Raw genomic sequence first — 15,655 nt, forward strand, 5'->3', positions numbered from 1 at the left:
GTAAATGGTCGGCCGGTTTGACGCAATATTCCGATCCAATTCTGTTCAGGTTACGTGGATTACGTTGCACGGCGAAAAGATGTAACAACCGTTGCTATCGAATCGGTATGTAACTGTATTTCCATTTTACTTTTATCGACCGTAGATTATTTCATTGACTTAAGGCGCTTTTAAGCCGTCTTCAAGGCGTCTTGTGCTGACTGGGTTACATTAGGTGCATTAATAAGTTAATATACTGTATTTTGTTGGATTTAATATTTATTTAAATTCACAATTATTTAATAGTAATTGTTATTATCGAAGTAAAGATTAATGATAACGAATAGAAATTAAATTCGATAAAACGAGGCTGAACCTTCTCGAGGTGGCTGAAACAGGAAACGTCTAGCATCCCGGTTACACTCGGCGATCGGAGGGGATCAGAAACGCACGAAGGCGAAAGTTACTAGAGAGAGATATGGGGGCCACGAGAAGAAAGTCTCAGTCTCGGCGGAGAACGCGTTGTAAGTGGAACGAACAGATACATCGTAGGGGGCTCCCGAGGAGGACACGGGAATCGGGTTCGTTCGAAGAGTATAAATGTATATATTTGTATATCTGAGAAAGGAAGTTCGATCGTTCGGATTGTATTTCTCCCGATAAAACGCTGCCTATGCGAACGATACCCAGACCTGATTAGGTACTGCGTGGAATTATGAATCCTTGATCATCGTGAAAGTCCGTGATTAATTAGTATTCAAATGTTACGTGTACAATAATTACCACGTGGGGTAACAATGACGACAATGATCATACAACCAGACAAACATACGGGAATCATGAATAATCAGGATGTTTTCATTTACTTGTAAAGTATAGTACTCGGAGAATAAATACAATAGAAACTTGGGAAATTAGAATTTTTTTCAAATGTTGCAAGAGGGTTAGGTACGAACAATTATGTTTTGTTATATTCAATAACATTATTGTATTATTATACGTAATACAATGGGAATTATTATATATGCATGGTATAAATGGAAAAAAAAATGTTGGATTAAAATATTACATGTTTTAATCGACGAATAGGTGTCTCAAAAAGTATACGCACAAATCGTTGAAAAATCAGGTTTTAAATTACACAAACAAATTTTTTCTCCTCAATTCCTTGTTTCTTAATGTCCAAAGGTTATATTGAGTTGGTTAAAAAATTGATAATTCGAAATTGAAATTTTCGTTCTTGTCGCAATTTTCAAACGGTTCATCCCACATTCAGCGATTTTCCAATTTTTCGGGTATCTTCGCCTAGTCTCCTCGAGTCAAGGCGAATTCGACGACCTAGAAAAAAATACGATCGACGGAGGACGACCTTAAAGATGAAAATTTCATGCGATTATGCACACATGAACGGGTTTACGTGATCGTTAACGAGGAGCGCCTCGGAGACGCCGCAACAGTTCAAGCTTGTAATTTTCAGGCTCGAAAATGAACTTTCTCTAGAATTCTAATTACCGTGTAACCGCGTTCTCGTTTTCTGCAAATTCTTCCGAGCGATAGAGAACGGTCGCGTTCCGATAGATCGCCGATATCGTGCCTCAAATCGTCTGTTTGGTTTAATAGTACATATAGTCTACTTTCTACTTTTTAGCGTCTGTTGTAGAGGTATCCTTTTTTTTCTACACAATTCTTTTCTTCTATTTGTTTATTAGAATTTTCAGTGAATTTCGTTCACTGTTTCTATATAGAAAATTAGCGATTAACCCTCAGAAACCACACCACAGTACTAAGAATTTTATTAAAAATTTCCTATCGCGACTAATTCCATACTCTATAATATATTGATGTAACTATTTCTAATCTTATTTTCATTAAATGTTATATATGTATACTGGGTTTATACCCGTTAAATAACTAAATAAATAAATTCTTTTTTTTCTTTACATCCTGTACGAAGGAGCGAGCGCACTCGAAGAGTATAAGTACACAAGCGTCAGGTTCCCGCGCGATCGCCCTCGGCCATTCTCGAGCGAATCTTTCGTGGAAGCTTTTTCACGACGGAGCCGCTACTTACTCGGGAGCTTCTGTCCGAACATCGCCGAAAGCCAGATCTCTGTTTGAATCTGAATGAACGGCGAAACGAAAAAGGAAAAGAGGGTGAAGGAGGAGGGTGGGTAGGACGTAAGAATAGAGAAGAGACGCGCCGCTTCCGCAGGCGGAATGGCTTCCCTTAACGAGGCCGAAGAATTCGAGGAGTTAGCGCGAGACAAAATGGTAGTTTCAGATCGGAGGGAGAAGAAAGGAAAGTTTCCGAAGCAAGTTAACTCGGAGAATTTTTCTTCGAATCTTTTATTTTGTAACTTGAAAGTGGAATAAAATTTTTCAGTGCAATATGATCGGAAGGAATTGTTTTCGAAAAACAATTCTGAACACCGCGAAACTACATACACACGCGCTATCATCGAGTTCGGGCAGCAAATGGTTAACCTATAAAAATCGTTCCAGGCGCATGTTTAATGTCATACGGAGATCGATAGATCGCAATAGACCTTGATGGAGCTCTATATTTTTTCGATTGTTTCGTGGTTGCGTGATATGTTAACGTTGAATCAGTATGGAAGAATCAAAGAAATCGAAGGTAGAGGCGTGTATATGGAGGGAAAATGGCGGGTGGTGTATGGATGCTTTGGGCTCCCTTCGAATGAACGGAGGCGTGATAACACGAAACGACACGGTATCGAATGGTTGTCGTGCTGTAACACGATCGAGGAAACGGTACACGAAAATGCCACATTGCCGGCCTTCGAGGTTTCACGCTCTACATCTGCGAATGTTGCCCAGTCTCTTTCTCTCTCTGGCGAACTTTCGTTTCTTGTTCCGTTTAGGGTGCACAATCCGTGGTTTTATACAAAAGTCCACTCTAATTGGTCAGATTAAAATGTATTTAGTTGGACATTATCGATTATTTATAGGGAGACTGGAAAAGCAATAGTGGACGTTGATATCGTTGATCGGTCATCGTGAACTCGAGATTCCTCTGAAAGTTATTTTAGATTATTTCGAACATAATACAACGATAGAGGTTTCTGAAGTTTTGTGAACAGTTTGGTCAATATGTTCCATTGCAAATTAGGAATCATCACTCGTCATATTTGGAACATGAAAGAAAATTCGAAAGGCTTTAAAAAGAGGTGGAAAAAGTTTCATTCCACATTCTTCTCTACTTACTTTCAAACGACGAATCACTTTCTTTCGGGTTGCACTTCTAAAAAAAAGGAATTCTAACCTCACTTTTCTAGCAAGTTACCAATAATGTTGGGTCAAATTTTTGATGTACCGAAACATACGTAATATGGGTTTACAATATACAAAACAAACAAACAGTGAATAAGGAATCGCGTAATAATAATATTACGAGCCTATTTCCATTTAATTATAGAACACGGTTAATTATGCTCCGTCTAGGTAAAAACTGGTTCAAATTCCACCGGAATAGAAAGTGATCGGTCCAAACCCGAATTATCACCATCGACAAACGTGTTTCGAATGGATACAGTATCTACGTAGAAGAGAAAATGACAAGCAGACAATGGGCTCCCCGAAATGGTCCTATCGGTTCCGCGTAACATGGTTTGTAAACGGGGTCAGTCTAGTCGCGGTTTCAGGCAGGGAAGGGAGCAGAAGAAGAAAAAAAAAACCTACTCGAGCCATTGCTGCTCGAGATCCTCTCGTGCGTCAGGTATTAATTTCTAACGAGTTTCCAATGAGCTTCACGATCTACATAGCTCGACCAGGACGCCGCCCATTTCTCCCGTGGACGGGTGCTGCCACGCTTTCGAGCCGAAACGTACATACACACGAGAAATCTGAACACCCCCTCGATCTCCATCGTGAGGAATAAAACTCTCCCTTTCACCGAAGAAAACCGTGGCTGCGAATATACCGCGTTTAGATAAAATGACAAATAATTGACATAAGAGAATTAACAATGCTGACACAGTATTTGAGGAATTGTTTAAAATAATTCACTACTTCAAATAATTATTGTTTATTTTATTCAAAATAATGTGTCCAATCATGTTTCCGAAAAAAAAAAAAAAAAACGTATTTTCATCCCCAGGGCGTGTTCCATCGATCCTTTCCCTAGATCCATTCCCAGAGTGACGTGGATCCGTGTGTAACTTTCACCGAGAAATGTTTAGCCGATTGATGTTCTCGGACTCTGTATCCGCCGTCTCGTTCCGCGGAGCATCCACGCCCGATCTCGTCGTTAGTGCAATTATCGAGACGTACGCGTCGGTACCCGCGAGCGGATCACAGTTGGAGGTGGACAGGCCCGGCAAAGGAGGTCGAGAAGGCACCTTTCTCTCCTTGGTGGAAGAAGCAAACAGCTTCTTCGAGAAGGCGCGGCCGATTCTGGACGCGGTTCTTACGTTGGACAGAGGATAGATACGAGATTGTTTGCAACGGTTCTTCGTGGAACTGGTGAAGATCAGGTCAGAACGGTGGGAAAGATTGCTTGGTGCAAACTGAACGAGGGGAACAGATGCGGTTCGAGACCAGTCGCGGACGAATTTGGTCACCTGCTATCTAGAAATTCGATGTGGCAAGAAGGGGAGTAGAATCTCGACTGGCTGGACTTCGATTTTAACCCTTTGAGACAACCAGACTTTTAAATCGTTATTTCAAAATTATGAGACTGATATATACAGGGTAAGTCAATAAGGACTACTATCTGAAATGATAGTTGTTTGTTGATTGTATCAGAAAACGTTTTAATGAATTATGTAGCATTTTAAGGAATGCTTCACATGGATACAATTTGATTTGGGATATCAAGGTGACCTTGAGTTTTTTCAAGGTCAATGCATATTTTTTTTAATACCACGTTGTTGCCAATAAAGGAAGGAATTCAACGACCTATGGAACGATGGTATTAAAAAAAAGATGCATAGGCTTTTAAACATTTCAAGGTCATCTTGATATCTAAAAAAAATAAGATATAATGAAAATAAATTGTGTCTATCCGATGCATCGCCCAAAATGATATATAATCTATATATAATGCTAAGGGATTCGTCTCTTGTTAGTGTCTTCTGGCCTGGATGGTAGCTTTTGGTTCAGATACTATATGGAAGCTGGCATTCTGATTGGTAAAGAAGTGGAGATACTTGAGAAATAATTCTGGTATGTGTCGTTACGGAGGTTGGTGTGGAAATTTAGCAACGTGACTTGGGTATGGGATCTATAGAGCGCATCAAGGTGGATTACCATCTTTAGCATTTTAGGGAGACTTTTGTAGGTTATGTAGCTACTTATGTCCTTGTCCCTTGTTATAGATCGATCCACTTGAAGAATTTTTCGTGGAATTGGGACTCGTTAGTGATTGTGACATGGAGAAAAATATCTATATTCGAATTGTTTCTTTGGAACAAACACCTTTAAGGTACGTCTTCACGTGATAGTAAAAATGACCGTAGAAGAGAGGTGTTACTCTTCAGGTAAATGCCAATAAATCAAACTCAGACCTAGTTACCTGATATAATTTCAACGAACAATCTCGAAATTATTTCTAAGAATTATTTCGAATGATTAGAAAATAAAATAACATGTTGTTCGAAATAATATTTCAAACAATATCATTTCAAAAGTGCCCTAGGTCGGTTTCACAGTCGGTAGTCTCGTTTCTAAAGTGACGCCGTCGGGGAATAACGAAGAAAGCAGAAAAGAACCGCCCGATGTCCGGCGCGCACGCGATCTTCCGCAATGAAAATCGCGTGCACCGACGCGCACTCGTAATCGGAAACGATGTCAGTAGTACGACGGTTCGTTTTGGCGGTGGATGAATTTTCATCTTTGTTTGTCGAACAATATTGCAAACATAAAGCATTGATAAACGTTATTATGTTGGTCATAGAAAGCTGCGAAACTTTTTCCTCTTTCATTTTTCTCTAATACTTACCATTTGCGAGAGAAACGCGCAGCTAGCAATAGCGTGAACACCCTGTATAGTCGAACGATGATAATATCTTCACCGGCGGAGATTCATATTGAAGTTGGTCACCGCGAAGTGAAAAAGGAAGTCGTCGAAAGCGAATTACCACTACGGTTCTGCTGTTTCGAAAGGTATTGGTTTACCGAGAAGTTAATATTACTGTTCTTTGGTAATCACAATGGAATTTTAATAGTTAATTACACGACAGATTGCATAGAAATGGATGGTTAAATATTGGTTGATTGTACGAACAACAACGAACGATAATGTAATAGAGGATGATCACTATTAGTAGTTTCTATTCCGTAAATTTTTTTTTTTAATTACCAGCAATTTCTCCTTCGCGGAACGATTTATAGTGTATTTCTATTAACCAAGTCGGTAATTGATGTTAAAATGTAAACCAAGCGGGTAATTAAATAATCAGGCGGGTAAATGATTTTACTTGGGTTTCACGGTAGAGTAACGGTCGAAATTATCACGAATCAGAATTTTTCACGTGTATACGGAACAGCCCCAATTACGTAGAAACGAATGTAATTTTACGCATCGGAACGGTTGATTCGTTGAATTCGGTCAGTCGTTTGAATATCGTGGTTTATACGACTGGGTCACTGGCGACCCGTTACAGACCTGGTTACGTGGCAGACATTTTTTAATACCGTCAATAGTTTCAGAGATATTCAAGTCGGTTGATTTAAAAATGGAACACCCTGTATATGTAATTCTCAGCGTTACATCGTACATTCAAAAGAATATTCATTGTAGCATCAATTTTTCCATTCGAATTCCACGGCCTCTGTTAACCTACTTCTTCCACTCGGATTGAAAAAAAAAGTGAGGTTACGGAAGATAAAAAAAAAATGGCGGAGCACCAAGATGGCGGCCGAATGTATTCCTCTCGATGGAATGAATTTGGAACTGCATAATCTTGAACGGTCAATGAAGAATAACGATGATTTCTCGCAATTTATCCACTTCCGTTTATTTTCCTTCTCGTGAATAGAAAATCCGTATGAATTCAAGTTCACTTAAGGCACTCGACTGGACTCGCGTTCATTTTCCATACGATTTCCCGTTCGCTGAGTGGCTCGAAGTGAAAGAACCGTCAGGCGATCACCTCCATACAGAGTCCTGGTATTTATTAGAAATCATACGCGGTTTCAGTGGGTTCGCAGTTCGTTAGCTTCCGTTGCACTCCAGATACCCGCCGGCACTTGCACGAGGAACGACACGCAATAACCAGTAATAACGATGATAATTTCTTTTCGTTACCGCGCCTACGATGATCATTCGTTGAGAACTGCCCGGTTGCACGAAGTTATTTGCACTTACAGGGACGATTAATTTCATCAATTTCATCAATTTCATCAATTTCTTTTCTATTGAACGAAAGGCCTGAGAGATGACAGGAATGTTAACTGTACCCGGAAGCAACCCTATAATTACTGGGGAACGAAAAAAAAGTTTTTTAAGGGTGGGCGCCGCCATCTTGAATTCCTCGAACGTTCAATTTGTCCAAGAGTACTTTCGATGGGGAATCGATCGAAATAAAGTGACAGACTTCCAGAAACGTAACTCCATAATCTATAAGGTGTAAATTATTATATATTACATAGTAGTAGTTTAATTATTATGTATTAAGTAACAGACGCTTCATTAGACGAAGTTGCCGAGTTCTGATCCAAATTTCTACCGTGACTATAAACGCGCCTAGTAATTATCCAAGAAACGTGTCTACATTTTCGAAGTTTCCAGCCGTTGACTATGTGGCTCTCGCGTTTCGTATACCGATCCAGAGGCTTGGCTAACACAGTCAGCGAACGGTAAATGTAGTCGTCCTTCTGGTGAACGCGAAAACCACTGGATAAAACGGGGCAGTACACGTACCTCGTGCGTCACACGCGATTTACAATTCGAGAGAGACCATTCTCTCTGTCTTGAACTACTTATAAATACCATAAAGAAATTACAAAAATAATTTTATTACATTTTGCATTAAGTTTTTGTCTTGACCATGAAACTAACATCTCGAAAAAAGGTGTCTCATCTGAAATGAAAAATTCAAGAATATTCTGAATTAGTACGAGTGTCGAACCACAGTCCTCTTTATATCTTTAATTTATCATACTTTTTCCATAACAAAATCACCGAAAAAAGTGATCTAAGTGATCAAGAAAGAAATTTAAGAATAAATATTTAAGTGAGTATAAAATATCCACGTCATGCATCCTAGGGTTAATTTGCAATCATCTGTTCGTTTCGATTAGAAAATTCCTTTTATATCCTCCACCTCCCACCCCCTGAAAATTACGAAAGTTGGTGTTTATATAAATAAAAACCAGCACCGTGAAATTTTCTTCCTCGATCGTCGGATCCCTGTCGCGGTTTCGATGTCCCGAACAAAAACCACACCAGGCTTTTATTTAATAACCGTGCCAACTGAATCGTGGCTAAGTACTCGAACGAATATTTCGATTTCTTTCGTGTATTTCAATAGTAGCCGGGACGCCACGATTGCGGTATTCGACGTAAATGATTTTTTTCCACCTCGTTTCCCGCCCAACCGTGAAATCGTCGTCCTGAATACGCCTTTCAATCTTCTATTAAATGCATTATCGGTCGGTTCGCAGTCACGATTACACGGTGAACAGAAGACATGAAACGGTTATCGGGCCCAGAACTCGTTTTAAAATAGAAATCGTCTAGATTGTTACTTCGTTGTCGCCCCGATTTCAATGCAGAATTTCGTGACACTCCGTTTTGATATTAATTATAGCGATTCTTAATAATATCCCTTGTTTCGATTCCAGATTGTGCGGAAGTGTCTGTCGTCCACATTGGTGATACCAATCTGTTTGATCCTGTCGGTCGAATTCAACGGGGTCCAGACGGAACGATGGTCGCGACAGATCTCGAACAGCGAATGGATACCATTGGCGAACCCAAGGGCGCCGCAAGCCCAAACGGAACGGAATAACGATCAGGGCACGACGGGGTTGCTTGCAAGCAGCACAGCGCCGCTACCACAGATCCCGCAATTGTCCCTGCCGCCCGCGCTTCAACAACAATACCAGGATCAGCTTCTGCAGCTGCAGAAGACCCAAGAGAATATACAGAAACTGCTGCTTCTGCAACAGCAACTGAGAACACAGCAGCAACTTCTTCAGGTAGAAGAACCTGTTTGTTGGATACATTTTTTGTTTTCATTTTTCTTCAAAAAATCTTAAATAATTTAGGCACTTTATAAGTTGTATATATTTCACTGACTAATAAGACACGTAACTTAATTTTTGTGGAATGATTGCAATATATTTGAAAAACTTTTTTTTCCATAAAAAGAAAATTTTAAAACACTTTTCTCGAAATTTTGTTAACGCAAGGTAAACACTCGTTCTCTCAGTCTCAGGCGTTCGTGCCCAGCGGGTTCAGTAACGTCGAGGAGGACAAACGGCTGCAACAGGGCGGACTGGGTCATCAGACGGACCTGGCGCCGGAATACCTCGTGCCTCCGTTGCCCGCCACGGAGGCGCTGCCGCCTGTGTTTCCCGCGCAAAGCTTCCTTCCGGCTCAGCGTGTACGGGCCCAGCACCCAGCGAAACCGGAGAACGTGAACGTTCCGCAGGAATTCGCAAATCTGTCCAATCAGAATTATAAGAATATCCAGCTGTTGCAACAGGGACAAAACGTCGGCGACGGTGGACAACACGTCGACGGGATTCAGGACAATCAACGACCAGGGGCGAAACATTTAAAAGAGACGAGCCAAGGGTCGTTGGTATCGCAATTCGAAAACGGACAGGACGAGGACGAGGAGGTAGACTTTTAATCCGTGAATCATTTTTTTCTTTTTCAAAGTGTTCCTCACTGTGTTCACATAATTTTCGAAATCCCGATAATATAATTATTCCGTGTTCCGCAGTAGATTTAAGTATATATTTTATAAAGAAAAAATAAAATCTTGAAGATTCATTTTGGGGTTCAGAACTTACGTTAAAGCAATAACTCAGACACAAACATGATATCTTCAACGAAGTTTCGTAACTTTCATTTTGAAATTAACGATACAAGATTGTCACAGTCACCAGAAGATCTCCTGACCTTCTATTGTTAAGGCATCTGTCTCTCTGCGACAACCCATACATCGAGAGGCTGAAAATATCCACGGTTTAACACGCAAAACAATTCCCGTCGTTCCTTCCAGGTACAGCTGGTCTACGTTCCAGCGGAAACTCTTGCACAACGTGGCCAAAAGAGGGGTCGCGGTAGAAAGCAATATCCGGGCAGGCATCACCAGCAACAGGCGCAGCAACACCAGCACCATCATCATCACCGTGAGAACCAACCGGTCGATACAGGCTCGATCGGGGGCGAGCAGGACGCGTTCGCCCGTCAGATATTGCAGCAGATCCAGATGGAACGGGAGGAGAAGACGCAGTTTCTGAACGAGGAGAGGATGAAGGAGATCGCCCGATTGAACGAGGAGCAAAGAGCGTTGGAGCGGAAAGCACGTCTGCAGCAGGAGGCCGTTCAGAGAGAGCAGGAGCTGCAGCGTCAACGGGAGGCGGAGAAGAAACGCAAGGAGCTAGAGAAGCTGGAGGAGATGGCCAAGCAGCGGGAGCTGGAGAGGATACGGGAAGCTAGAGAGAAACAGCGACTGGAGGAGCTGGAACGGAGACGATTAGCGGAGATCCGGGCAAAGGAGGAGAAACGAAAAGCGGACGAGGCGGCCAGACAGAGGGAAGCCGAGAGGCTGGCTGCTCTGGAGAGGCAGAAGGAGCTGGAGATCCAAGAAGCTTTGAAACAACAGCGAGAAGAAGAGGCCAGAACGGCCAATCAGGGATTGTCGGATCATCGTGAGGTACAGGCTCTCCCGTTGATCAGGGACCAACAGGACTTCCATCGTCAACACCTGCCCGAGACGTCCAGACCTGCCAAGAGCAAGACTCGTGGAAGACATCGCCCCCGAAATCAGTATCAGCAGGAGCAACAGAATTACCGTGAGACCACAACCACCGCTCCGTCCCCCAATCAACCTCCCCTGTCTGTATACATGGGCAACACGAACACCAGAGCTACCAACGCAAGGGTGTCGGACGTTCTGAAGCTTCTGAAGGACGCGAAGACGATCGCGGTGCTGGACACCGTTGGCCCCGATACACCTCAAGTGTTCGTTGGTCCGACCAGTCTGGACCCTCCATCTGGTTACGCGAAATTTGACCTACCGTATCTGTCCTCCATTGATCACAATCGAGTGGAGAGGAAAGTGGACAAGTTACCGTTCTTCGTAGCGCCTCTCAGCTTCGATCCCCCACCAGGATACTCGAAGATCCCGTTCCCAGCGCCCCACATAGGCTCTGTCGTGGTGAATACCTTGGACAACACGGATCCTAAGAATGGGGATGATCAGAACCCCAGTCCGACTCCGCTGATCGAGCCGAACTCGTACAGCGACGGGCTGGATGGTGGGTTAGACTCGACAACGCCTTTCTACGAACCTCGGACCACTGCAGGCTACACGCAGGATGTGTCCAGCACTCCGAAATACGAGCAATCGTACACCACTCCGACATCAGGATATTCCGGGTCCAGGTTCCGATTCAGGCAGTACTACGGCGACAGCAAACCGGCCTCTGTGATCAGCACCTCTTACTATGAGGACCAGCGACCTGCCACGAGGAAGCACAAGTACTACGAGGAGAGTACCAGGTCCACAGAGGCCCCCAGAATGGACAACACGGCTAGCCACGCGGACGAAGTCTCCTATTCGACCACGCCCAGCTTCAAGGATGGTCCAATAGGCCCTCAGGACCCGACCACCAAGGAACAAGAGCTGGCCGCCCAGTTGGCGCTGATCAACCAAGAACTGGATCAGCAAAGAGAGGTTCAGAGGTATAATACCGGAGGGCAATATAATCAGGACAGTTCTGTGACTGGTTTGGCGAATAGTTTCGAAGGGGAAATCGGCGCTGGGGATATTAACGATGTCAGGGCTCCTATTGGCCCGACCCAGTATAGTCTGCCCGCTGAATTGCCAGTGATTTCGCCTCATTTGCCTGGATTGGTGAATTCTTTGGTGGAAAAGAACGAGGGGAAACTGCAGGCCAGCACAACTACGACCACTCCTGGTACCACCGTCACGACCACAAGCACGCAGCGTACACCTACGACGACGTATAGGCCACGTGGACGACCGAGGTAGGTGTCAGGTGATTACGGGAAATCCTCGATGAGTGTCCGCCGGCTCCTTTGCTCTGACAACAAGAAGTCCCCAAGTGTAACGTTTAGCACGGTGATAGAGCTTGGAATTCTGAAGCCAATGATATTTGTTTCAGCCATTGAAATATTTAATGTTCAGTGCCAAGAAGCCTTCGAACACTCATGGAAGATTTATTGTATGTACTAAATAGATCAGGAACTGGGTCATTAGGGAATTATTGTAGAGCTGATTCCCAACCGTTTTTGGATCATACGTTCATGCTACGAAGAAACGAAAATTGTACTGGAAGAGATATTTCGATGATTTCAGGAGCAAAGTCTCGTCCACGAAACCAAGGACAACCACACAAGCCCCGTCCACAAAAGTGACCGTCGACAGGAACCGAAGACCATACAACAGATCCAGGTCGAGATTCAGCACTACTACAGAGGTGTATCAGGAGTCTTCGTACGAACCTACCAAATCCAAGATCCCAGAAACAACGTTGAAATACAATTCCGAGCACAGGAGACCGGTCACTAGAACACAGAAATACAGGAATCGGGATAAAACGAGTCAACAATCCGAGGTACTTAGCCACAAGATTCTACGTATATACAGGGTGTTCCTAACTAACGTGAGCACCTTTAGTACCTTATTTCCTTTTAATTTGCAGAACATATATTTTAACAAATGCTCAAAGTGATGTCTATCAACTTGAACTTTCACGTGAAATCTCAGTATCATCCCACAAGTAAAATAAAACAAACTCACTTTTTTCATTAACAGGTCCTGGAACAAAACCAGAACTCTCAAACGCAGCAGACCTACTCCGATTCCGGTTCCCCATCCTCAGATAACGGTTACTTGCAATCAACGGGTCCAGACACAAGTATCCGTCAGTTGGACATGTCGTCGAACCTAAATGACTTCTCACCTGAGAATTATCCGTCGACAACGATCAGCACCACCGAGAACTACCCGCCGCTTCGCGACTCGACCGTCAGCGGTCATGGATCGTCTCTGGTAGCCGAGGATTACACCAGAAGCCAGAACTACCCGCAAACGCTATCCGACCAGTACCGTGACAGTTATGATCGACCCGTCGAGCACACCGGTCTCGAAAGGACACCTGTGAACGGGTTCAATTATCAGGCGCAGAACGACGAAATCCACGACCAAGCGATCCTCCAGAGACCGAAAGACTATCAGCTAGACGGCAAAGCGGAGAACAGTGACCTCGAGCTGGCCACCACACCGGATCCCCGATACAAGATCACGGACGAGCAACGTTATCCGTCGATCTACGACGTGACAGTGCCGCAGACCCAACCAGAGTACAGTCTAACCGGGCAGGACAATCTTCATCGACTGGAGAGCGAGAAGATCCAGCAAAGTGTCCTGGGCGGTGGCGATCCGAACGAACAACAGCCTATATTCGTACCGTTGCCCGAGAACAAGCAGGAAGACTACGTCCTGCCTGTCTCGTCCACAGAACCACCACCGATCGAAGTAAGTGACGTCTGTCGACGTCTGAATCCGAAATACAGTAAATCATCCATCATTGTCCGAAGGCTCCTCGGCACTGAACATTAAATGTTTCATAAACTAAAGGTCTTAATCCGACCCTGTCGATTGCGTATTAATTATGACCGTCTCGATTTTCGTTCGACGGAATACTGGAAAAAAAGATTTCGTTTCAGATCACAACACAGTCCACGACAACCACGGCGAGCACAACGCCTGTGGTCATACGTCAACGGGTCCGTGGGCGTGTCGGTACGCGACAACACCACGAGCCCACGGTCCAGACGCGAAATCGCGGCACGCAGGATGAGTACGTACGTTTCAACGTCGTCAGTCAAGACACGACTCGTACGTCCCCGGGTCGGCAACGAACCAGGTCCAGAACTCGTGCACAGAACCACGGTACGCAGGTACAGACCGACGGGAACGAGTACATAAAGTACCACGCGCCTCAGCAGCAACGACAGATCACCACGACGACGGTGGCGCCGCCACCGACCACAACCACGACGACAGCACCGCCACCGGAGGAGGACGTCGACTACGGATTCATAAGGCCCCCGAACTTCCGGCCGGTGCAACCGATGGACAACAAGTTCCAGGCGCCTATCACGTTCCGACCCCAAATTTCAGAGGTGGGTGATGATCTGATGATGATGTCCGAAGTTTGTTCAAGGTATTTCGGAACAGAATCAGCATCTTATGCTAGGACAAAGACGAGTTCAGATAAAAACGAAGTATAAATGCTGTTACAATTCGTCAGCCTTTTATGCAACAAATTTCAGGTTGTGTATCATTAGCGGGGTGTTCCTAGAAGGTATCACGCATTTCGAGATATTCGATCATTAATTCTACTACGACCCAATCGCGTTTTCTGCTCTTTAACGCCGTCACGACTTTGCTCCCTTTCTCGACTTAATCCGCCGTTGTCACGCTGGGTCAAATTGACCCAGACTTCCACTTCAAAGTAAAATATCTTTGAAGCACCATTGAAAATGGTACCGCTAGTTGCCATGTAACGTAGTAATTTCAGGTATCCTAAAGAAACTTCTCAGAATTTTGTTTTTTCTCTGTCAGTTTCACTGAATGTTTTATCAATCCCGTATCCAGCAGTTACAGTGTTCAATTTAAAGAAATACAAGTACCCCGACAACTCTATGCAGCTCATTAGTTGACCGATCGTCCGACAGGTGGCACACCAGTCCCTGTTGCCCAACGACGAGACCGCTGTGGAGTCGAGTCCACCGCAGACGCAGCTGCTAAAAACACGTCACAAGTATCAATCTGCTCCGAATCGTCGTTTGCCAGGAAGGCCAACGACGCTGCCAACGTTGCCACCGTTGACAACGACAACAACACCGACCATAGAGGCGACGACCACCACGGAAAGACCTATCGCGACAGTGGCGCCGTCTGACGACTCGATCTACACGGTCAGGCCCAAATCACGACCCGACGAGACGAAGCAAACAACACGGATCAGAACTCGAGTCCGACGACCAGGAAAGAAACGCGTGTCGACCACCACTACCACCACCACGGAATCTATACTAGAGTCGCACAATGAGCTACCGTTAGATGAAAATTACCCGCGCATTCGATCGCAGGCAGGGACAACGACCACCGAGCACCACCAAGCGGGTCTCTACGAGGACAACTACGACGGAACGTCCCAATTCAACCACGGACGTAACCCGAACGGTCAACCGTTCTACGAAACGTCCAGCGAGAACGTGAGTGGTCACTTTGTAACAATTGTGTGGACAAGATATACAGGGTGATATCCAAAAAAAGGGTTCGTAGCTTCTATCGTAGAAAGTATCCGCCAAAGGGTCATTCCACGCGAAAGCAGACACTTTTTGGAGTGACATTCCGGATTTTGTTCAGATTTGGATATGCTGTGGTCTTTAGTAATATATAAATGTATCTCGAAGGATTTTTGAACATTTTTTAAATTG

General features: G+C 44.2%; 1 protein-coding gene across 1 annotated transcript in view; it reads left to right on the forward strand.

The window, feature by feature from the left end:
• Positions 1-15,655, forward strand: part of LOC107191824 — a 32,279-nt gene that overhangs the window by 13,707 nt on the left and 2,917 nt on the right. The window contains exons 4-10 of the mRNA XM_015580951.1: positions 8,785-9,141; positions 9,375-9,788; positions 10,176-12,169; positions 12,501-12,774; positions 12,975-13,691; positions 13,874-14,332; positions 14,888-15,430. Of these exons, the coding sequence (XP_015436437.1) occupies positions 8,785-9,141; positions 9,375-9,788; positions 10,176-12,169; positions 12,501-12,774; positions 12,975-13,691; positions 13,874-14,332; positions 14,888-15,430 (4,758 nt within the window). The remainder of the gene's footprint in view (positions 1-8,784; positions 9,142-9,374; positions 9,789-10,175; positions 12,170-12,500; positions 12,775-12,974; positions 13,692-13,873; positions 14,333-14,887; positions 15,431-15,655) is intronic.

This window comes from Dufourea novaeangliae, unplaced genomic scaffold, assembly GCF_001272555.1.
Source record: "Dufourea novaeangliae isolate 0120121106 unplaced genomic scaffold, ASM127255v1 scaffold7, whole genome shotgun sequence".
NCBI lineage: Eukaryota > Metazoa > Arthropoda > Insecta > Hymenoptera > Halictidae > Dufourea > Dufourea novaeangliae.